Below are 25,278 nucleotides of genomic sequence, written 5' to 3'. Positions count from 1 at the left end.
ACGGTGTAGCCTCCGACACATTGGTGCGGCTGGCTTCCGGGTTGGATGCGCGCTGTGTTAAGAAGCAGAGCGGCTGGTTTGGTTGTGTATCGGGTTGACGCATGACTTTCAACCTTCGTCTCTCCCGAGCCCGTACGGGAGTTGTAGCGATGAGACAAGATAGTAGCTACTAAAAACAATTGGATACTACGAAATTGGGGAGAAAAAGGGGTAAAAAAATAATAATAAATCAAAAATATTTTTAAAAAGGAACTTAAACGTTAGCTTTCTTACTTTTCTTCATGTTTTTGCATTTAAACCAAATTGAACATGTTAATTATATATTTGAGACTAAATAGATTTTGTGTATGTATTATATTAAATTCAAATAAAAGGGTTCATTGTTTATTCAGTATTGATGTAATTCTCATTATTACAAATATATATCAAAATCGTCAGATTAATTGGTATGGGCTTTTTTTGGTCCTCCAATAATAGGTATAGAAAAATCATAATCGGTCGACCTCTATTTCTAACCTGTACTTCTAATTAACAGCACAGATTTTTGTTTTCCATTGCAAAACATTTTGCCACAGTGTGGTGTACTGTACCCTACTGAACACGAACCAGTAGGCAGGTGTTCTGTTCACCCAGGTCATGCTATGAAACAAGGACAGAGAGCAACAAGAAACTCCATCTCCTCAGGAGAACCAACGGAAGAATAGGCTATAAAGTGCTGCTTTTTCACAGCAAAATAATTACAAAGACAATGCTTTCATGGCTTTAATCTTGTGATAATGGAAGCCCATCTGGTTATTGAAGCCTTTAGAAACCAAGCCCCTGATAATGAATGGCTGTCAGTCTGATGTGAGCCATGGCAGAGAATAAGAGAGAGAGCAGACAGAGCAACGCTTCCCTCTGGTCTTCATCCAGACCAAACTGCCTTCATCTACACACAACAAGGGACTTATAACTTAATCAGTGATACTGCTGCTCGACCGTGGATGCTCAGAAAACCACACCTCTCTCCTTTCATACCACCTCTCAACAATCCTAAAGTAATAATCCAAGCCATGCGACAAACAAATCCCTCACGCTCTAGTGAGTCCACCTGCCAAACCGCTCTTAAGGGGGATACAGGAAAACAAACACATGGCTAACCTTGGTAACCATAATACACAGTTTGCCTCTGTGAGTAGACACAAATAACCCAGTCAGACAAAAGAGAGACTTACCAGGCTGCTGGTCTGATGTAGCCTGCTGTGGCTGCCTATCCGCAAGGGCGTTCTCACAGACAGTGTTGGTGGCTTGGACAGGCTCTGGTTCTGCATTTGTGGGCATTGGAACGGGTTGTAATTGCGTTTCTGGGTCGTTGTGCATTGGAGAAGGAGACCACAGTTGCTTAGCGCCAGGTTCTAGATCTGTGTGCGTTGGAACAACCGCTTCTGATTCTGTGTGCATCTGAATAGCAGCCTGTGGGCTCAGCTCTAGGCCTCCTGTGTCCATCTCCTCCGCCTCCTCCTCTGCCTGCAGTGGGGCCTGTTGTGGTGGTGATCCAGTAGGCCTGCAGCTTGAACACACATAGCCCTGGCTGGGCTGGATGTCTGCTTGGCCTGACGACTGGCGCTCGCACTCCAGGTGGAGCCATCTAGAAGCAGAGGACAGATGAAGATGTAGGACTCCAACACACATCCATGGAAAAAGACGAGGCTAAAACAACTCCATCAGGAGATATACAACAGAATGAACAATGGACGTGTGTGTCTACCTTTTACAGCTGTGGCAGGAGAGCAGGTCTTTTTGGTGCTCAGGGTCCAAGATACAGGCACATAGTGGACAGGTAAGGGCGGGGTCCTGATGTTGGACACAGCTATCACACAGCAGGCTTGTGTGGTGCCACTGACCGCTCGTCCTTGTACCACACTGGATACACACTCTGCAGTTCTGGAGTAGGAAAGAGATAGAAACACAACGGAAACTAGAGCAATGATTCTTAATCATATGGTTTTCATTCATCTCCAAGACGTTCAGATGAGGCTTCAGTCAGAACTAAAGTGCCTGGGCGTGAAGCAGCAGCCTCAAGAGTGGGGGAGAGAGGAGAGATGGAGAGGGTTGGCTGCTGCTTGTGTTGTGTGGAAGGTGTTCCTGCCGTGCTGCTGACTCAGAGAGAGAGGGAGAAACTGAGTGAATGTGAGGATGTTCCACCACCTGGCAGGTGCCTGGTCCCCACCCGCCACCACCGCTGCAGCTGATAGGATGTTAACCCACCACAACAGCAGCTGATTGGCAGCCGAGACAGGCACTGTGCGCCACCTACCCCAACAGAGGAAGAGGGTAGAGGCCACAGGCAGGGGATGACGACGCATGCGGTTTGATTCTCCCACCGCACACCCACCAGTACACACCCACACCCACTAATACACACACACACACCCACCAATACACACACACACCCACCAATAAACACACCCACTAATACACACACACACACCAGTACACACACACACCAGTACACACACACACCAGTACACACACCCACCAATACACACACCCACCAATACACACACACCCACCAGTACACACCCACACCCACTACACACACACACACACACCCACCAATACACACACACACCCACCAATACACACACACCCACGCACCAACACACACACCCACCAATACACACACACACACACACACACACACACACCAGTACACACACACACACACACCAGTACACACACACATACACACACCAGTACACACACCAGTACACACACACACACCAGTACACACACACACCAGTACATACACACACACACCAGTACATACACACACACACCAGTACACACCCACATCCACTAATACACACACACACCCACACACACACCAGTACACACACACACACCAGTGCACACACACACACACACACCAGTACATACACACACACCAGTACATACACACACACCAGTACATACACACACACCATACACACACACACCAGTACACACACACACACACCAGTACACACACACACACCAGTACACACACACACACACCAGTACACACACACACACACACACACACACACACACACACACACACACACACACACACACACACACACACACACACACACACACACACACACACACACACACACACACACACCAGTACACACACACACACACACACCAGTACACACACACACACACACACCAGTACACACACACATACACACACCAGTACACACACACACCAGTACACACACACACACCAGTACATACACACACACACCAGTACATACACACACACACCAGTACACACACACATCCACTAATACACACACACCCACACACACATCAGTACATACACACACACCAGTGCACACACACACACACACACACCAGTACACACACACACCAGTACATACACACACACCACACACCAGTACATACACACACACCAGTACATACACACACACACCAGTACATACACACACACACCAGTACATACACACACACCAGTACACACACACACACCAGTACACACACCAGTACACACACCAGTACACACACCAGTACACACACACACACACACACACACACACACACACACACACACACACACACACACACACACACACACACACCAGTACACACACACACCAGTACACACACACACACCAGTACACACACACACCAGTACATACACACACACACCAGTACATACACACACACACCAGTACACACACACATCCACTAATACACACACACCCAAACACACATCAGTACATACACACACACCAGTGCACACACACACACACACACACCAGTACACACACACACCAGTACATACACACACACCACACACCAGTACACACACACACCAGTACATACACACACACCAGTACATACACACACACCAGTACATACACACACACACCAGTACATACACACACACACCAGTACACACACACACACCAGTACATACACACACACCAGTACACACACACACACACCAGTACACACACCAGTACACACACACACACACACACACACACACACACACACACACACACACACACACACACACACACACACACACACACACACACACACACACACACACACACACACACACACACACACACACACACACACACACACACACACACAAACAAACCAGTACACACACACCAGTACACACACACCAGTACACACACACCAGTACACACACCAGTACACACACACACACTCCCACCAGTACACACACACCAATACACACATACACACCCACCAGTACACCCACACACACCAGTACACACACACACGCACGCACCCACCAGTCCACACACACACACACGCACGCACCCACCAGTCCACACACACTCACCAGTTCACACACACAGGCATTATCTGAAATGCTACAGGGTCTGAGGCTAAAATGTACCCTTTAAAGGGCTGCATGTGTGAGTCATTTCCTTACCACAGGAAGCACAGATACAAACACCAGTACACACACACACACACACACACACACACACACACACACCAGTACACACACACATACACACACCAGTACACACACACACACACACCAGTACACACACACACCAGTACACACACACACCAGTACACACACACACCAGTACACACACACACACACCAGTACATACACACACACACCAGTACACACACACATCCACTAATACACACAAACCCACACACACATCAGTACATACACACACACCAGTGCACACACACACACACACACACCAGTACACACACACACCAGTACATACACACACACCACACACCAGTACACACACACACCAGTACATACACACACACCAGTACATACACACACACCAGTACATACACACACACACCAGTACATACACACACACACCAGTACACACACACACACCAGTACACACACACACACACACACACACACCAGTACACACACACACACCAGTACACACACCAGTACACACACACACACACACACACACACACACACACACACACACACACACACACACACACACACACACACACACACACACACACACACACACACACACACAAACAAACCAGTACACACACACCAGTACACACACACCAGTACACACACACCAGTACACACACCAGTACACACACACACACACTCCCACCAGTACACACACACCAATACACACATACACACCCACCAGTACACCCACACACACCAGTACACACACACACGCACGCACCCACCAGTCCACACACACACACACGCACGCACCCACCAGTCCACACACACTCACCAGTTCACACACACAGGCATTATCTGAAATGCTACAGGGTCTGAGGCTAAAATGTACCCTTTAAAGGGCTGCATGTGTGAGTAATTTCCTTACCACAGGAAGCACAGATACAACCACCAAAAAGGTCATATTCCCAACACGGGTAGCCTAGACGACAGCTGAATGTCTCAATGGGAACTGTGGGAGTTTTAAACCAACGTTCTTACAAATTGACACAGAAAATGAAGACAAACCTTTAGTCCACTTCACATACCATAGAAGAACAAACATCTCTATATGATGTAGTCATACCATAGACCTACAACACAGCACACACAACACAGCTTCCGTTACATCTCCCACCTGACACCTCCATCCGTTGGTAGGGATGTCGTCTATGGCCGGCTGCAGGCAGAAGGTGTGGTAGCCTTTGTCACACATGTCACACACCAACATCTTATCGTCCTCACCCGGGTTCCTACGCACATGGAAAAGGAGAGGAGGTATGAATGAGATGTATTCTTTGACATAACAGATGGACAGCATCAACATGGCTTGTCTTGGCTCTGTAGTCTATAGGCTCCTGTTGTGTTAAAAATGGTTGTGCCCTTATCTACAAGACTAATGTATATTGAGAAATCACACGGCAAAAGAGTCATTGTGTTAGCCTAATCTGCATTTCAGAGAGGATGTCAATTTATCGCAGACTCAGTTGCTACCAGTGACTGGTCTGGTTGAGGTCAAAGGCTAGAGAACAGTGCCACACTCACAAACCAGAGGTAGCACAAACTAAATCGGCAACACACACATGACGGCAACACACACGCACACAACTCAATACAGGGTCAGGTATGTGGGTGGACGGATGGGGCAGTGGAAAGCTGACTCACTTGCAAGTCTGGCAGACCTTGCACTCGGGGCACTGCCAGCCGGCCCTCCTCAGCGGAGTCACAGCCATGTCCAGGCAGGACCCGTGGTAGTGCTGCCCACAGCTGGTACAGAAGAGCTGGTCAGGGAGCTCCCCGGGGCTGTCACAAAGTGCACAGATAGAGTCGTCTGGAACTAGAGGGAGGGGGAGAGCAGGAGAGGGGTGAGAGAGCAGGAGAGGGGTGAGAGAGCACGAGAGGGGGGAGAGAGCAGGAGAGGGGGGAGAGAGCAGGAGAGGGGGGGAGGAGGAGAGGGGTGACAAAGCAGGAGAGGGGGGAGAGAGCAGAAGAGGGATGAGAGAGCAGGAGAGGGGTGAGAGCAGGAGAGGGGTGAGAGAGCAGGAGAGGGGTGAGAGAGCAGGAGAGGGGGGAGAGCAGGAGAGGGGGGAGAGCAGGAGAGGGGTGACAGAGCAAGAGAGGGGTGACAGAGCAAGAGAGGGGTGAGAGAGCAGGAGAGGTGTGAGAGAGCAGGAGAGGGGGGAGAGAGCAGGAGAGGGGGGAGAGAGCAGGAGAGGGGAGAGAGCAGGAGAGGGGGAGAGCAGGAGAGGGGTGACAGAGCAGGAGAGGGGGGAGCAGGAGAGGGGTGAGAGAGCAAGAGAGGGGTGAGAGAGCAGGAGAGGGGTGAGAGAGCAGGAGAGGGGGGGAGCAGGAGAGGGGTGAGAGAGCAAGAGAGGGTGAGAGAGCAGGAGAGGGGTGAGAGAGCAGGAGAGGGTGAGAGAGCAGGAGAGGGGTAGAGCATGAGAGAACAGGAGAGGTGGGGAGAGCAGGAGAGGTGGGGAGAGCAGGAGAGGTGGGGAGAGCAGAAGAGGTGGGGAGAGCAGAAGAGGGGGAGAGCAGGAGAGGGGGGAGAGAGCAGGAGAGGGGGGAGAGAGCAGGAGAGAGGGAGAGAGGAGGAGAGGGGTGACAGAGCAGGAGAGGGGGAAGAGAGCAGGAGAGGGATGAGAGAGCAGAAGAGGGATGAGAGAGCAGGAGAGGGGTGAGAGCAGGAGAGGGGTGAGAGAGCAGGAGAGGGGTGAGAGAGCAGGAGAGGGGGGAGAGCAGGAGAGGGGTGAGAGAGCAGGAGAGGGGTGACAGAGCAAGAGAGGGGTGAGAGAGCAGGAGAGGGGTGAGAGAGCAGGAGAGGGGTGACAGAGCAAGAGAGGGGTGAGAGAGCAGGAGAGGGGGGAGAGAGCAGGAGAGGGGGGAGAGAGCAGGAGAGGGGGGAGAGAGCAGGAGAGGGGGGAGAGAGCAGGAGAGGGGGAGAGAGCAGGAGAGGGGGAGAGAGCAGGAGAGGGGGAGAGCAGGAGAGGGGGGAGGAGCAGGAGAGGGGGGAGCGCAGGAGAGGGGTGACAGAGCAAGAGAGGGGTGACAGAGCAAGAGAGGGGTGAGAGAGCAGGAGAGGGGTGAGAGAGCAGGAGAGGGGGGAGAGAGCAGGAGAGGGGGGAGAGAGCAGGAGAGGGGGAGAGAGCAGGAGAGGGGGAGAGCAGGAGAGGGGTGACAGAGCAGGAGAGGGGGGAGCAGGAGAGGGGTGAGAGAGCAAGAGAGGGGTGAGAGAGCAGGAGAGGGGTGAGAGAGCAGGAGAGGGGGGGGAGCAGGAGAGGGGTGAGAGAGCAAGAGAGGGTGAGAGAGCAGGAGAGGGGTGAGAGAGCAGGAGAGGGGGGGAGAGCAGGAGAGGGGTGAGAGAGCAGGAGGGGGGAGAGCATGAGGGGGGGGCAGGAGGGGGGAGAAGGAGGGGGGGGAGAACAGGAGAGGTGGGGAGAGCAGGAGAGGTGGGGAGAGCAGGAGAGGTGGGGAGAGCAGAAGAGGGGGAGAGCAGGAGAGGGGAGAGAGCAGGAGAGGGGGGAGAGAGCAGGAGAGGGGTGACAGAGCAGGAGAGGGGTGAGAGAGCAGGAGGGGGGGAGAGCATGAGGGGGGGGCAGGAGGGGGGAGAAGGAGGGGGGGGGAGAACAGGAGAGGTGGGGAGAGCAGGAGAGGTGGGGAGAGCAGGAGAGGTGGGGAGAGCAGAAGAGGGGGAGAGCAGGAGAGGGGGGAGAGAGCAGGAGAGGGGGGAGAGAGCAGGAGAGAGGGAGAGAGGAGGAGAGGGGTGACAGAGCAGGAGAGGGGGGAGAGAGCAGGAGAGGGATGAGAGAGCAGAAGAGGGATGAGAGAGCAGGAGAGGGGTGAGAGCAGGAGAGGGGTGAGAGAGCAGGAGAGGGGTGAGAGAGCAGGAGAGGGGGGAGAGCAGGAGAGGGGTGAGAGAGCAGGAGAGGGGGGAGAGCAGGAGAGGGGTGACAGAGCAAGAGAGGGGTGACAGAGCAAGAGAGGGGTGAGAGAGCAGGAGAGGGGGGAGAGAGCAGGAGAGGGGGGAGAGAGCAGGAGAGGGGGGAGAGAGCAGGAGAGGGGGGAGAGAGCAGGAGAGGGGGAGAGAGCAGGAGAGGGGGAGAGCAGGAGAGGGGTGACAGAGCAGGAGAGGGGGGAGCAGGAGAGGGGTCAGAGAGCAAGAGAGGGGTGAGAGAGCAGGAGAGGGGTGAGAGAGCAGGAGAGGGGGGGAGCAGGAGAGGGGTGAGAGAGCAAGAGAGGGTGAGAGAGCAGGAGAGGGGTGAGAGAGCAGGAGAGGGGGGAGAGAGCAGGAGAGGGGGAGAGAGCAGGAGAGGGGGAGAGCAGGAGAGGGGTGACAGAGCAGGAGAGGGGGGAGCAGGAGAGGGGTGAGAGAGCAAGAGAGGGGTGAGAGAGCAGGAGAGGGGTGAGAGAGCAAGAGAGGGGTGAGAGAGCAGGAGAGGGGTGAGAGAGCAGGAGAGGGGGGGGAGCAGGAGAGGGGTGAGAGAGAAAGAGAGGGTGAGAGAGCAGGAGAGGGGTGAGAGAGCAGGAGAGCAGGAGAGGGGTGAGAGAGCAGGAGGGGGGGAAGCAGGAGGGGGGGGGGGCAGGAGGGGGGAGAAGGAGGGGGGGGAGCAGGAGGGGGGAGAGAGCAGGAGGGGGGGGCAGGAGAGGTGGGGAGAGCAGGAGAGGTGGGGAGAGCAGAAGAGGGGGAGAGCAGGAGAGGGGGGAGAGAGCAGGAGAGAGGGGTAGAGCAGGAGAGAGGGAGAGTGCAGGAGAGAGGGGGAGAGCAGGAGAGGGGTGAGAGAGCAGGAGAGGGGTGAGAGAGCAGGAGAGAGGGGGAGAGCAGGAGAGGGGGAGAGCAGGAGAGGGGGGAGAGAGCAGGAGAGAGGGGGAGAGCAGGAGAGAGGGGTAGAGCAGGAGAGGGGGAGAGAGCAGGAGAGGGGGGGAGAGCAGGAGAGGGGGGAGAGCAGGAGAGAGGGGGAGAGCAGGAGAGGGGTGAGAGAAGGAGAGGGGGGAGAGAGCAGGAGAGGGGGGAGAGCAGGAGAGGGGGGAGAGCAGGAGAGGGGGGAGAGCAGGAGAGGGGGGGGAGCAGGAGAGGGGGGAGAGCAGGAGAGGGGTGAGAGCAGGAGAGGGAGGGAGAGCAGGAGAGGGGGGGGGGGGGAGAAAAAGAGAAAAGGGACACATTTCAGATGGAATGTTTTTGGTTAAGGAATGGAGATTGTGAGTAGCTAATGTCTGGGCCCAGAGTTTATCCTGGTCCAGAAAAACTCTGGGTCCTACTTATGACAGCAATGTTTCAACTGAAGATGTATATCTAATGCTGCTGGACTCACATCTGCTGATGGCCAGTTCTATGTGATCTGAACAGAGGAGGGAGAGACTCCTGATATCCTGAAAAGTCCCAGCCGCCCCCGCGCAGGGGTAATGGTACAGTCGAGCACATCCTTCAGCACAGCACTTGATGGAGGCTCCAAGGCGTTTACAGTATGCACAGTGCTAGAGAGAGGGGGGACAGAGAGGAGTCAGACTAACAGTATGCACAGTGCTAGAGAGAGGGGGGACAGAGAGGAGTCAGACTAACAGTATGCACAGTGCTAGAGAGAGGGGGGACAGAGAGGAGTCAGACTAACAGTATGCACAGTGCTAGAGAGAGGGGGGACAGAGAGGAGTCAGTCAGCCAGTCAATCAATCATATGCATTTATTTTACATCAGCACAAAGCGCGTTAAGTAACCTGGTCTAAACCGGGAGTCAGATTACAATTGATATAATAGGATAATCCAGACTCTTACCATACCTATAGACACAATATGAAAACCCTACTACAATGGGAAACATAAGAGTTTTAAAGTAAACTATTTTCTGTAGCAAAAAACATTGCTCATGCAAGTCTATGGTTCCCCTTTCTGTACACGTTTCCCTTGAAACGACCCATCCATTCTCTCAGTTCTTCTTGATCAAAAACTTAAATTCTGCTCCATTTGTCACACCATGATTTGCCCATTGATGTTCACACTTCTCTCCCAAAGTGTCATATCACATGTATTGGTCTCTTCAGACTTTCCCAGGAGTTCTTCCCCAAACACAGTCCTGCCTCCTCTCCTTCATCTGCACTAACCTGAACCAACTGACCAGGTAAAAGTCAGCCTAATGATGAGCTTCCACCATATTGTTATCACTCCTCAACTCTTTTCTAACCAGAGCAGATGAAGGAAACAAGGAGGGCTGATGTTTTTATTCAGTTGAGAAGGGAGCTGCTGATTTGCTAATGGGGGTGACAAGGGGGGTGAGAAGGTGGAGCGAGAGAGAGACGAGAGAGAGATGATCAGGAAGGCTGGTAAAGATGGTCTCTGTCAGTGCTGCTCTCTCCTCTCTCAGCTGTGAAAAGGAAAAGGCCACCCAACAGTGAAGGCTGTATAGATTCATGGTGGCTTACCACAGTGTCTACTGTAGCATTAGCACCAACAAAGCTCACAGACCCCTGAATGGGTGGTTACAGACCCCTGAATGGGTAGTTACAGAACTCTGAATGGGTGGTTACAGAACTCTGAATGGGTGGTTACAGAACTCTGAATGGGTGGTTACAGACCTCTGAATGGGTGGTTACAAACCTCTGAACGGGTGGTTACAGACCTCTGAATGTGGGGGTGCTTTGCTGCAGGAGGGCTCGTGCCATTTACAAAATAGATGGCATCATGAAGCAGAAAATGTATGTGGATATATTGAAGCGACATCTCAAGACATCAGTCAGGAAGTTAAAGCTTGGGCGCAAATGGGTCTTCCAAATGGACAATGACCCTCAGCACACTTCCAAAGTGTTGTGGCAAAATAGCTTAAGGACAAAAAAGTCAAGGTATTGGAGTGGCCCTCACAAAGCCCTGACCTCAATCCTATAGAAAATTTGTGGGCAGAACAGAAAAAGTGTGTGCGAGCAAGGAGGCCTACAAACCTGACTCAGTTACACCAGCTCTGTCAGGAGGAATGGGCCAAAATTCACCCAACTTATAGTGGGAAGCTTGTGGAAGGCTACCCAAAACGTTTGACCCAAGTTAAACAATTTAAAGGCAATGCTACCAAATACTAATTGAGTGTTTGTAAACTTCTGACCCACTGGGAACATGATGAAAGAAATAAAAGCTCAAATAAATCATTCTCTCTTCTATTATTCTGACATTTCACATTCTTAAAATAAAGTGGTGATCCTAACTGACCTAAGACAGGGAATTTTTTACTAGGATTAAATGTCAGAAATTGTGAAAAACTGAGTTTAAATGTATTTTGCTAAGGTGTATGTAAACTTCCGACTTCAACTGTATATCTTCCTCAACGAGGACTATCCTGAAGCTGTGCGCCAGAAGAGTAAAGAACTGATCCCAGCCATGAAAGCTGCTAGAGCGCGTGGGGACATTGCTTCCATCCACTATGACAGGCTCATTGTCCACCCTCTCTCCCAGAAGCCTGGTAGGGATGAGAGCCAAGCCTATGGGTTTGTAGCTTCAGACCCGCAGCACGCACATGCACACACACCAATTTATTAATGGACTGCTGAATGTATATTTCTTTCTCTTGCTTTGTCTGCTCTTTTCAGTGTTATGTCTGTCTCTGATAAGCTACCCAGGAAAGGCCTGAAAATAGCGCACATTAATATATGTATCCTTAGAAATAAAATTCATGAAATCAATAACTTGCTGCATCAGATAACATTCATTGATTTAAAACCTATAGAAGAGACAGAAATGCTTGTGGGGGAGGTGTTGCTGTATATATTCAGAGCCATATCCCTGTAATGCTGAGAGAAGATCTTATGTCAAGTGTTATTGAAGTGTTGTGGTTGCAGATTCACTTGGCACATCTAAAGCCTTTTCTTTTCGGATGTTGATATATTTAATTAATTATTTTTTTTAAATTTTACCTTTATTTAACTAGGCAAGTCAGTTAAGAACAAATTATTATTTTCAATGACGGCCTAGGAACAGTGGGTTAACTGCCTTGTTCAGGGGCAGAACGACAGATTTTTACCTTGTCAGCTCGGGGATTCGATCTTGCAACCTTTCGGTTACTAGTCCAACACTCAAACCACTCGGCTACTTGCCGCCCCGGTCAAAAGTTTGGACACACCTACTCATTCAAGGGTTTTTCTTTATTTTTACTATATTCTACATTGTACAATAATAGTGAAGACATCAAAACTATGAAAAACACATATGGAATAATGTAGCACCCAAAAAAAGTGTTCAACAAATCTAAATATAATTTATATGTAAGATTCTTCAAATAGCCACCCTTTGCCTTGACAGCTTTGCACACGGTTGGCATTCTCTCAACCAGCTTCATGAGGTAGTTACCAGCAATGCATTTCAATTAACAAGTGTGCCTTCTTAAAAGTTAATTTGTGGAATTTCTTTCTTAATGTGTTTGAGCCAATCAGTTGTGTTGTGACAAGGTATACAGAAAATAGCCCTATTGTGGGAATTGCTTCATATGTAGCCATATATGTTCCATGTGTTGGAACTGGTTCAAGACTGTTGGAAAATCATTCCAGGTGAAGCTGGTTGAGAGAATACCAAGCGTGTGCAAAGCTGTCATCAAGGCAAAGGTTGGCTATTTGAAGAATTTCAAATATAAAATATAACACTTTTTTGGTTACTACAAGATTCCATGTGTTATTTCACAGTTTTGATGTCTTCACTATTATTCTACAAAGTAGAAAATAGTCCAAATAAAGAAATGTGTTCTAAAACTTTTGACCGGTAGTGTAGGCCACCAAGTAATAACAGTCAATATCTAAACAATATGTGCGAAATGCTTGACGGTGTATGTGATGTAAAAAGAGAGGTCTACTTTCATGGGGAATCTTGACTGGTTTTCATCAAGGTGTCCGCTCAAGAGGAAGCTTCTTACTGTAACCAGTGCCTAGTGCCTGTAATCTGGTTCAGGTTATTAATCAACCTACCAGGGTGTTTACAAACACTACAGGAACAAGATCAATCATATTTTTACTAATACTGTAGAACTTTGTTCTAAAGCTGTATCCGTACCCATTGGATGCAGTGATCACAATATAGTGGCTAGATCCAGGAAAGCCAAAGTTCCAACAGCTGGGCCTAAAATAGTGTATAAGATTTTACTGTGACTCCTATGTGGATGATGTTAAAATATTTGTTAGTCTGATGTGATTAATGAGGAGCATCCAGACGCTGCACTTGATGAATTTAAGAAATTGCTTCTTCCAATTATTGATAAACATGCACCTGTTAAGAAACTGACAGTTAAGGCTCCATGGATTGATGAGGAATTGATAAACTGAATGGTTGAAAGAGATGGGGCAAAAGGAGGGGCTGCGCATCTGACTGGCTGACTTACTGCAAATTAGGAGATGTGACTAAACTCAACAATAAGAAGAAGAAACTGTATTATGAAGCCAAGATCAACGATATAAAGATTGATGGGACAAAAACTTGAGTTGTTTAAATGAAATTATGGGCAGAAAGACAAATTCCATCGAATCAGAACAATTTGATGTTGCCAATTATTTTAATGATTACTTCATTGACAAAGTGGGCAACCAAAAAAAATCAAGAAACATAGAGTATTACATAGAGCAATTATTGCATGGAACTCCATTCCATCTCATATTGCTCAAATGAACAGCAAACCTGAACCACAAACCTAAAAAAAACCAGATAAAGCAACACCTAACGGCTCAACACCTAACGGCACAAAACCAAACGGCACAAAACCAAAATGCACAAAACCAAACGGCACAAAACCAAACGGCACAAAACCAAACGGCACAACACCAAACGGCACAAAACCAAACGGCACAAAACCAAACGGCACAAAACCAAACGGCACAAAACCAAACGGCACAACACAACACCTAACGGCACGGCACGACACCTAACGGCACGACACCTAACTGCACGACACCTAACTCCACGACACCAAACTGCACAACACCAAACTGCACGACACCAAACTGCACGACACCAAACTGCACGACACCAAACTGCACGACACCAAACTGCACGACACCAAACGGCACGACACCAAACGGCACGACACCAAACGGCACGACACCTAACGGCACAACACCTAACGGCACAACACCTAACGGCACAACACCTAACGGCACGACACCTAACGGCACGACACCTAACGGCACAAAACCAAACGGCACAACACCAAACTGCACGACACCAAACTGCACGACACCAAACTGCACGACACCAAACTGCACGACACCAAACTGCACGACACCAAACTGCACGACACCAAACGGCACGACACCAAACGGCACGACACCAAACGGCACGACACCAAACGGGCACGACACCAAACGGCACGACACCAAACGGCACGACACCAAACGGCACGACACCTAACGGCACGACACCTAACGGCACGATACCTAACGGCACGATACCTAACGGCACGATACCTAACGGCACGATACCTAACGGCACGACACCTAACGGCACAACACCAAACGGCACAACACCAAACGGCACAATACCTAACGGTGCAACACCTAACGGCACGACACCTAACGGCACAATACCTAACGGCACAACACCTCTCCACTATTTGACCTAGTTTGTGTGTATGTATTGATATGTAGGCACGTATGCCTTGTTTCCAATTGAGTTCTGTCCTTGAGATGTCTATTAATGTTCTGTATTGTGTCATGTTTTGTGTGGACCCCAGGAAGAGTCGCTGCTGCTTTTGCCACAGCTAATGGGGATCCTAAAAAATACCAAATACCAAATGTCCCAGAGTTTGTTTGGAATAGGCCATTTCTTTCTCACATAGAACGACAAGCTGACCAACAGAATAGGTACACTTTTCTACTATGCTGGATAGTAGATTGACATAGACTAGTGATTTTGCTGTTCATTACTCATCTTGTTGGCTGAGGAAACGTAAATGTGGACAGTTATTCTAGCATCTTCAAATTCGGTAAGAAGGACACACACCTTTGCAATCTAAATTTGATTTCTGACATTCTGAGCAAGTGGTTGGACGCCCTAACTAGGTTACACAGCCAATGCATTACATATGGGTCTGGTAAGTTTCTCAAATGTCTGGTCAATTAAAATGCTGCTGGTCACATTTTGCTAACGGAAACCCTTATCTATAGACACAGTTAAATCATATTCTCTATAGAGTGTATAATCCCATTTACTTAATAGACGTTTTATCATGAGAGGACTGTGGGCTGCTCACCTCTGTGCTCCCTGAGTCGATGGCTATGTCCACGTTGAGCAGTGATTGTCCCTCGCCTTCACACACGCCTTGCGACCACAACGCACAACAGTGATGCGCCAAGCACTGCCCCGACTCCTCAAAGAAAGACTGGACGTCCACATCTCCTGGGAGGCCGACGTGAGCCAGCTCATCCCACAACCTGCTGGCCTTGTCTGGGTCGGGTAACTCCCCATGGCTCTCAGCTCCACTGGAAGAGAGATGAAGAGGGAGAGATGAGTTAAAATAACTGGAGGTAGAAAGAGTTGAAAAAGCAAAGTGAGGCAAGCTGGGCAGGAACGAAGAGAGGGATAGAAAACTAAATAGTAAAAGAAGTGATGCAAAGCATAAATGAGAAGAAATAAGGCAGAGAAGAGAGGAGGAGAGATAGGATGAGAGGAAAAATGTTAGAGAGCAGAGAAGGGAGAGAGCAGTAGAGGAGGAGGAGGGGGTGAAAGCGGGTCGTGACACACAAGAGGCTGGCTGTTCTGTCTCATGAAATCTGCTGCAAGGGAAACGGTTCCCAGAGTCCCTGCTCTAGTGAGTTGCCGAGCATGCGGAAAATATGGCAAGAGGGAATTAGCATTTAAAAGAACTAGTTGGTTTCAGTAAACAGTAAACACACAAACAGCCAAAACTGAGAGAGTGAAGGCTAGGGTGAGGATGAAGAAGTCATAATGATATACACTGTATAATGCCTTGTCATTGTTATGGCCCTCCTGACCGGAGCGTACATATTGTGCAAAATAGGCTAGCATTCAATTCCATCCTCTATCCCTTTTCTTGAAATGTCCTTCTCCTCTTCACCCTCCGTCCTCTTGCCACCCTCTCTCTCTCTCTGTGGCACAGTCTAGCCTAGAGACACTACCAATCACACTGCTCCAACAATAATGCCTGGCTGGCGTTGGATCGCTGCCAGGCGTGTTGCGGTGGATGTGTGTGTATATATGTACGCTCTGCTCTCTGTGCACATTACGTCACAGGGACCCCAGGGAAAGACACTATTGGCTCCAAAGAACACAAACAAATTAGACAGCTGTCCGAAACACGTCCAGGGAGGGTCCTTTGTTGGCACAGTGCACAGTACGCGCACACACGCACTTACGTGTTAGTCTTACTCTACATGGCATAGTAGGACCATTGGGGACCCCAGCAGGCAGAAAAGGCCTGCCAAGGGGGAGCAGAGCGGCGCTAATTTAGCTTTCAAGAGCAGAGTGCTAATATGACCTGCTAAGCCAGAGTATGGTCATCCATTAAGGCCTGTGAGGAGAGTGAATGCACAGGCCTCTCTGCCCTGCGTGTGGATTGTTGATTTAATTTGCGAGGGAAAGGGTGCTAATTTAGCCCTGGAAAGTTCAGAGTTAATGTCTGGTACCCTCTCAGATAATTGATCACATTAGCACAATGTGAGGCGAGAGGTGAGGCGGGGTTCACGAGCATTCATATACGCACTCAGACCCTTCCTCTGACACAGGAGAGGATGAAATAGTACACAAAGCACTTACTCCACGCATATGCAATACATTAGCAGACACTCAAGACATCAACTCTGAGATTAGAGTTCAGCTGCCAGCTGAAATCATCCACTATGATGACATGTTGCACACACATCTTTGTTTGCTGCTGTTTTTGTGTCCCTTTGTTTTGATGTTTCAGTGTCATGTTGCTCACTCCCTGTCCAGGTGTCTGTATTGGAAAGGAGTCTGTATGAACAGGAGTCTGTATCGGTAAGACGTTTGTATGGACAGGAGTCTGTATCGGTATTGGTAAGGCGTCTTTATTGGCAAGGCCGTATTGACATGCAAGGCCGTATTGACAGGCAAGGCCGTATTGACAGGCAAGGCCGTATTGACAGGCAAGGCCGTATTGACAGGCAAGGCCGTATTGACAGGCAAGGCCGTATGGACAGGCAAGGCCGTATGGACAGGCAAGGCCGTATTGACAGGCAAGGCCGTATTGACAGGCAAGGCCGTATTGACAGGCAAGGCCGTATGGACAGGCAAGGCCGTATGGACGGACAGGCAAGGCCGTATGGACAGGCAAGGCCGTATTGACAGGCAAGGCCGTATTGACAGGCAAGGCCGTATGGACAGGCAAGGCCGTATGGACAGGCAAGGCCGTATGGACAGGCAAGGCCGTATGGACAGGAGTCTGTATGGGACAGGGGTCTGTATGGGACAGGGGTCTGTATCGGACAGGGGTCTGTATCGGACAGGGGTCTGTTTCGGACAGGGGTCTGTATCGGACAGGGGTCGGTATCGGACAGGGGTCTGTATCGGACAGGAGTCTGTATCGGACAGGAGTCTGTATCGGACAGGCGTCTGTATTGGTAAGACGTATGTATTGGCAAGACGTCTGTATGGACAGGCGTCTGTATTGGCAAGACGTTTGTATGGACAGGAGTCTGTATCGGACAGGCGTCTGTATTGGTAAGACGTATGTATTGGTAAGACGTTTGTATGGACAGGAGTCTGTATCGGACAGGCGTCTGTATTGGTAAGAGGTATGTATTGGCAAGACGTTTGTATGGACAGGCGTCTGTATCGGACAGGCGTCTGTATTGGCAAGACGTTTGTATGGACAGGCGTCTGTATTGGTAAGACGTCTGTATGGACAGGAGTCTGTATCGGACAGGCGTCTGTATTGGTAAGACGTATGTATTGGTAAGACGTTTGTATGGACAGGAGTCTGTATTGGTAAGACGTCTGTCTGTATGGACAGGCAAGGCTGGCCAAATAAACAGCCTGTGACATCAAAGCAGCAGAGAGCCCAGCTCTCGTTCCATACAGCTCATTAACCGGTTACAGAGGCCATCACAGATTTCACCGTCCCTGCTCGCCCAGACCGGACCAGGCTAGCTCTACCAGCCAAACCCTTTCAGACAGCCGTGTCATCCAGCCAGCCAGGCCTACTTACTTCTGTGTGCCTCTCTGTCCTGAGCTGGCATCTCCGGCTGCATCGCTGGGCTGAGTGGGTCTGTCAACACCGCTGTCATCTCTGCCGTATCCTTTGCTGGCCTTGCTGTGGTCGTTGGCCTGGCCTCCTCCTCCTGTCGCATTGCGCTCGTGTCCAGGCGAGGAGTCGAACACTTGGAGATCCCCCTGACCCAGCAGACTACGGCTGCCACAGTAACAGAAGGCACAGAGCTGCTCACTGAGAGAGGGAGAGAGGGACTGTCAGTTAATTATATATACCCAGTGGGACATTCAGCCATGCATCATGGTCAGTGGCTGGCCGTGAATTACTCCTCTTCGGTTTGGTATGGCACGGTCAGGCGCGAACAAAGCAAGGGTGCACACACACGTCTATATTTGTGTTGCAATTCCCAACAGTATTCCTTTCTTACAACAAACATCTGTGGGAATTGAAAGTTACACGTAGTATGGGCCTTTGATATACATCTACTCAAATCAATAGATTAAGTAACATCCATCCAGCCGAGGATCCAAAACAGAGGACCTCGAGCCGCCATAGAGGGAGCGGCAGACAGGCTGGGAGTGAAGGAAAGTAAAGCAAACCAGGCAGATCAGACCAGAACAGGTTGTACAAATTTATCAGGTTGGTTTCTGAGGGAGGAGATGGGTTTGTTAATAAGATTCCTGGAGAGATGCTGCCTGCTTAACTGGTCGGTCCGCCCGCCCCTCTATCCTCCATCACCAGCATCGACAATGCAGTCAGTCTGAAAGATTGATTACAACCTTTAACAGAGTGGCACCTATGACGGGGGGGGGGGGTAATGTTCCTGTCCCACTCCCGGCTGGTAACTCAATGCTCTGACACACCGGAAATACATGTGTGTATTTGAGAATATGCATGCAAGCTGTGGTGTCTACATACTGAATGTGTACTGATGAAGAACGATGGATACATACACTATATACACAAAAGTATGTGGACACCCCTTCGGCTATCTCCGTCACAGCTGTTGATGACATGTGTATAACATCGAGCACACAGCCATGCAATCTCCAAAGACAAACATTGGCAGTAGAATGGCCTTACTGAAGAGCTCAGTGACTTTAAACGTGGCACCGTCATAGGATGCCACCCTTCCAACCAGTCAGTTGATCAAATTTCTGCCCTGCTAGAGCTGCCCCGGTACACTATAAGTGAAGTGGAAACGTCTAGGGGCAACAACGGCTCAGCCCCAAAGTAGGTCACACAACCTCACAGAATGAGACTGCCGAGTGCTGAAGTGCGTAACAATTGTCTGTCCTTGGTTGCAACACTCACTACAGTGATCAAAACTGCCTCTGGAAGCAAGGTCAGCACAAGAACTGATCGTCGGGAGCTTCATGAAATGGGTTTCCATGGCCGAGCAGCCGCACACAAGCCTAAGATCAGGATGAGCAATGTTAAGCTCGCCACCATTGGACTGAAGCAGTGAAACGCGTTCTCTGGATTGATGAATGACGCTGCACCACCCATCTGGTAGTTCAACTGACAAATCTGGGTTTGGTGGGTGCCAGGAGAACGCTACCTGCCCGAATGCATAGGGCCAACTGTAAAGTTTGGTGGAGGAGAAATAATGGTCTGGGGCTGGTGTTCATGGTTAGGCTCCTTAGTTACAGTGAAGGGAAATCTTAACGCTACAGCATACAATGACATTCTAGACAATTCTGTGCTTCCAACTTTGTCGCAACAGTTTGGGGAAGGCTCTTTCCTGGCTCTTTCAGCTCTGTGCATAAAGCAAGGTCCATACAGAAATGGTTTGTCGAGATCGGTGTGGAAGAACTTGACTGGCCTGAACAGAACCCTGACCTCAACTCCATCAAACCTTTGGAATTATTGGAACACTGACTGCGAGCCAGGTCTAATTGCCCAACATCACTGTCCGACCTCACTAATGCTCTTGTGACTGATTGGAAGCAAGTCCCCGCAGCAATGTTCCAACATCTAGTGGAAATTCTTCCCAAAAGAGTGGAGGCTGTAATAACAGCAAAGGGGGGACCAACTCCATATACAGTGCATTCGGTAAGTATTCTGGCCCCTTGACTTTTTCCACATTTTGTTACGTTACAGCCTTATCCGAAAATGGATTTAAAAAAAATATCTACACAACACCCCATAATTATTTTACTTTTAGATGTGTGTGTGGTTGTGAATTGTTCGATACTACTGCACTGTTGGAGCTAGGAACACAAGCATTTCACTACACCAGCAATAATATCTGCTAAATATGTATATGTCACCAATAAAATGAGATTTGATTTCCTAATGACAATGCAAAAACTGCTTTTTTTTACATTTTTGAAAATGTATCAAAAAAGAAAAACTGAAATATCACGTTTTCAGTGCTCTGGAGCAGGTTTCCATCAAGGATCTTTTTGTACTTTGCTAGTCTCCCAGTCCCTGCCACTAAAAAATATTCCCACAATATGATGCTGCCACCACCGTGCTTCACTGTAGGGATGGTGCCAGGTTTCCTCCAGACTTGACGCTTGGCATTCAGGCCAAAGAGTTCAATCTTGGTTTCATCAGACCAGAGAATTTTGTTTCTCATGGTCTGAAAGTCCAAGCGGGCTGTCATATGCCTTTTAATGAGGAGTGGCTTCCGTCTGGCCACTCTAACAGAAAGGCCTGATTGGTGGAGTGCTGCAGAGATGGTTGTGCTTCTGGAAGGTTCTCCCATCTCTACATCTCTCTGGTGCTCTATTATCGGGTTCTTGGTCACCTCCCTGATCAAGGCCATTCTCCCCTGATGAATCTGTTTGGCCCGGGCGGCCAGCTCTAGGAAGAGTCTTGGTGGTTCCAAACCTCTTTAGTTTGAGAATGATGGAGGCCAGTGTGTTCTTGGGGACCTTCAATGCTGCAGATTTTTTTTGGCACCCTTCCCCAGTTCTGTGCCTCGACACAATCCTCTCGTCTCGGAGCTCTGCGGACAATTCCTTCAACCTCATGGCTTGGTTTTTGCTCTGACATGCACTGTCAACTGTGGGACCTTATATAGACAGGTGTGTGCCTTTCCAAATCCTGTCCAATCAGTTGAATTTACCACAGGTGGACTCCAACCAAGTTGTAGAAACATCTCAAGGATGATTAATGGAAACAGGACGCACTTGAGCTCAATTCCGAGTCTCACAGCAAAGGGTCTGAATACTTATGTAAATACGGTATTTCTGTTTTTATTTGTAATAAAACTTGCAAAAATGTCTAAAAACCTGTTTTCGCTTTGTCATTAAGGGTTTGTGTGTAGATTGATGAGGGGAAAAAAATATTTTTTAAATTTAAGAATAAGGCTGGAATGTAACAAAATGTGGAAAAAGTGAAGGGGTCTGAATACTTTCCGAATGCACTAATTGCCCATGATTTTGGAATGAGATGTTCGACAAGCAGGTGTCCACATACACTACATGACCAAAAGTATCACATTAATCAATATACACCGTACATAAACACAGATCCACCCCTCATAGCCATGACTTGCTGTGATGGAATTCTCAGACTGACCTGCTTTTAACTCCTCTGTTGGTGATAGGACCAGAAAGCTCAGCTGCTTCACAAGTCTGAGGGCTCTGGACCTGGGGAGAAGAGGGCTTCTCTTCCCCCTCCCCTGGTCCTTCAGTGGCACCCACCTCCACACTCTCCACAGGCTGCTTGGCTGGTGTATCTGATGGTGGATGGAGACACAGGGGACAGGGTTTAGGGGTAGAAAAACATGAATATCTACGCATAGAATCTCACGAGTATGTTTCCATATAATCCTACCAGTAATGTATATTTGTGTCAATGGTTAACATGACATTTCAAACCATGCCCTGAAGTAATCACCCATCTACCAAAAGTGATTGAGAATACAGCCATGAACCCTAACTGAAAAAGTTGACTGGTCTTGACTTTTCTTCCATGCAGTTTACTCCAGGTCAGAAACATAAACACCCACTTTGTTAGAGAAAGAGATGGATAGTGGGAATTTGGAGACCATATGCTAGAGCACTGATTGCTGTAAACCCAAGGGGAGCCCAGAGGCAGGCTGCCTGTCATATATGACAACAACAACGTCGACAGAACCACCAATGACACACATCAGACAGAGCAGAGTGTTACTATAAACCTGAAAACACTGTCGTGGCTATTGGCCTCTGGAATAGCATTTTACACAGAGACTTTGAACATTGGCTTATAATTGGATGTCTGACCAGTAACCTCGGAGTGGTTTGGGTTTGTGATCTGTGGTTGGCCTGCTTTGGTAGTTACATTCCATCTATTGGTGGTTTGTTATTTTGATGAGCATTTAGCTAGCGTGTTACTACAATTTGGGGTTAAATTAAGCTATTTAGTCCCAATGCCAAGGGTCAAAGGTCTTCTCCAAGGTACATACACTAGCGGTCAAAAGGTTTAGATCACCTACTCATTCAAGGGTTTTTCTTTCTTTTTAATATTTGACAACATAAAAAAGTGTTAAACAAATCAAAACATATTTATATTTGAGATTCTTCAAAATAGCCACCCTTAGGCCTCCCGGGTGGCGCAGTGGTTAAGGGCGCTGTACTGCAGCGCCAGCTGTGCCACCAGAGACTCTGGGTTTGCGCCCAGGCTCGCCGCGACCGGGAGGTCCGTGGGGCGATGCACAATTGTCATAATGCCATCCGGGTTAGGGAGGGTTTGGCCGGTAGGGATATCCTCATCGCGCACCAGCGACTCCTGTGGCGGGCCGGGCGCAGTGCACGCTAACCAAGGTTGCCAGGTGCACGGTGTTTCCTCCGACACATTGGTGCGGCTGGCTTCCGGGTTGGATGCACGGTGTTAAGAAGCAGTGCGGCTTGGTTGGGTTGTGTATCGGAGAACGCATGACTTTCAACCTTCGTCTCTCCCGAGCCCGTACGGGAGTTGTAGCGATGAGACAAGATAGTAGCTACTAACAATTGGATACCACGAAATTGGGGAGAAAAGGGGAGTAAAATTTAAAAAAATAAGCACCTTTTGGCTTGATGACAGCTTCGCACACTCTTGGCATTCTCTCAGCAAGCTCATGAGGTAGTCACCTAGAATGCATATCAATTAACAGTTAATCTGTTGAATATCTTTCCTTCCTTAAGGAAGGCCAATCTGTTGTTGTGACAACATAGGAGGGTATACAGAAGAAAGCCCTTTTTGGTAAAAGACCAAGTCCATATTATGGCAAGAACAGCTCAAAGAAGCAAACAACTGTCGATCCTTACTTTAAGACATGAAGGTCAGTCAGGGGAAATTTTGAAGAACTTAGAAAGTTTCTTCAAGTGCAGTTGCAAAAACCATCAAGCGCAATGATGAAACTGGCTCTCACGAGGACCACCACAGGAAAGGAAGACCCAGAGTTACCTCTGCTGCAGAGGATAAGTTCAATAGAGTTACCAGCCTCATAAATTGCAGCCCAAATAAATGCTTCACAGAGTTCAAGTAACAGACACATCACAACATCAACTGTTCAGAGGAGACTGTGTGAATCAGGTCTACATGGTCAAATTGCTGCAAAGAAACAACTACTAAAGGACACCAATAAGAAGAAGAGACTTGCTTGGGCCAAGAAACACAAACAATTGACATTAGACAGGAGGAAATCTGTCCTTTGGTCTGGAGCAACCGCTCGTGGTTTTGTGAGACAACGGTGTCGGTGATCGGATGATCTCCACGTGTTGTTCCCACCATAAAGCATGGAGGTGGTGGTGTTATGATGTGGGGGTGCTTTGCTGGTGACACTGTTGGTGATTTATTTAGAATTCAAGGCACACTTAACCAGCATGGCTACCACAAAATTCTGCAGCGATATGCCATCCCATCTGGTTTGGGCTTAGAGGAACTATCATTTGTTTTTCAACAGGACAATGACCCAACACACCTCCAGACTGTGCAATGGCTATTTTACCAAGAAGGAGAGTGATGGAGTGCTGCATCAGATGACCTGGCCTCCACAATCACCTGACCTCAACCAAATTGAGATGGTTTGGGATGAGTCGGGCCGCAGAGTGAAGGAAAAGCAGTCAACAAGTGCTTAGCATATGTGGGAACTCCTGTTGGAAAAGCATTCCAGGTGAAGCTAGATCTGAGAAAGCCAAGAGTGTCAAAGCTGTCATCAAAGCAAAGGGTGGCTATTGAAGAATCTCAAATATAAAATATATTTGGATTTGTTTAACAATTTTTTGGTTACTACATGATTCCATGTGTGTTATTTCATCGCTTTGATGTATTCACTATTATTCTACAATGTAAACAAATAGTACAAATAAAGAAAAACCCTTGAATGAGTAGGTGTTCTAAAACTTTGGACAGGTAGTGTAGAGTTCCGTGTTCAGGTTTGATGGTCAGCAATGTATGAATAACTAATTGCTATGGCGATTGGCTTGAAAGAAATGGTAACGTTACAAGAAAGGAGAGTCAGACAGACACAGGAAGGATTGGTACTAATGTTATGTCATGACCTCGGTGTCGACCCTTTTATTCATAGATTGTATGTTCTTGATCTCAGTTGTACGAAGGGCCAAGACTATTTTAAAGACACATTGTGAGGGAAGTTCCATTTTGATCCAACTACCTGGTGAGAAAGCAGCAAGTATGCTACTGCAGAGTCAGCTTGCAAGAACAGCCAAA

The 25,278-nt window shown here is 48.6% G+C and overlaps 1 protein-coding gene across 3 annotated transcripts in view; it reads right to left on the bottom strand.

Moving 5' to 3' along the window:
- The window catches only part of LOC139387435 (histone-lysine N-methyltransferase 2C-like), a 151,819-nt gene that overhangs the window by 86,069 nt on the left and 40,472 nt on the right, over positions 1-25,278 (bottom strand). For all 3 annotated transcript variants that reach the window (XM_071133608.1, XM_071133609.1, XM_071133610.1), the window contains exons 4-11: positions 22,162-22,321; positions 18,628-18,864; positions 15,694-15,922; positions 9,802-9,964; positions 6,158-6,329; positions 5,631-5,745; positions 1,748-1,923; positions 1,215-1,627 (exon numbers count right to left, since the gene is read on the bottom strand). In XM_071133608.1, the coding sequence (XP_070989709.1) occupies positions 1,215-1,627; positions 1,748-1,923; positions 5,631-5,745; positions 6,158-6,329; positions 9,802-9,964; positions 15,694-15,922; positions 18,628-18,864; positions 22,162-22,321 (1,665 nt within the window). The remainder of the gene's footprint in view (positions 1-1,214; positions 1,628-1,747; positions 1,924-5,630; positions 5,746-6,157; positions 6,330-9,801; positions 9,965-15,693; positions 15,923-18,627; positions 18,865-22,161; positions 22,322-25,278) is intronic.

This window comes from Oncorhynchus clarkii, chromosome 28 (genome assembly GCF_045791955.1).
Source record: "Oncorhynchus clarkii lewisi isolate Uvic-CL-2024 chromosome 28, UVic_Ocla_1.0, whole genome shotgun sequence".
NCBI lineage: Eukaryota > Metazoa > Chordata > Actinopteri > Salmoniformes > Salmonidae > Oncorhynchus > Oncorhynchus clarkii.
Note: the sequence above shows the minus strand (reverse complement) of the source record. Positions and strands in the feature narration are given on the sequence as shown.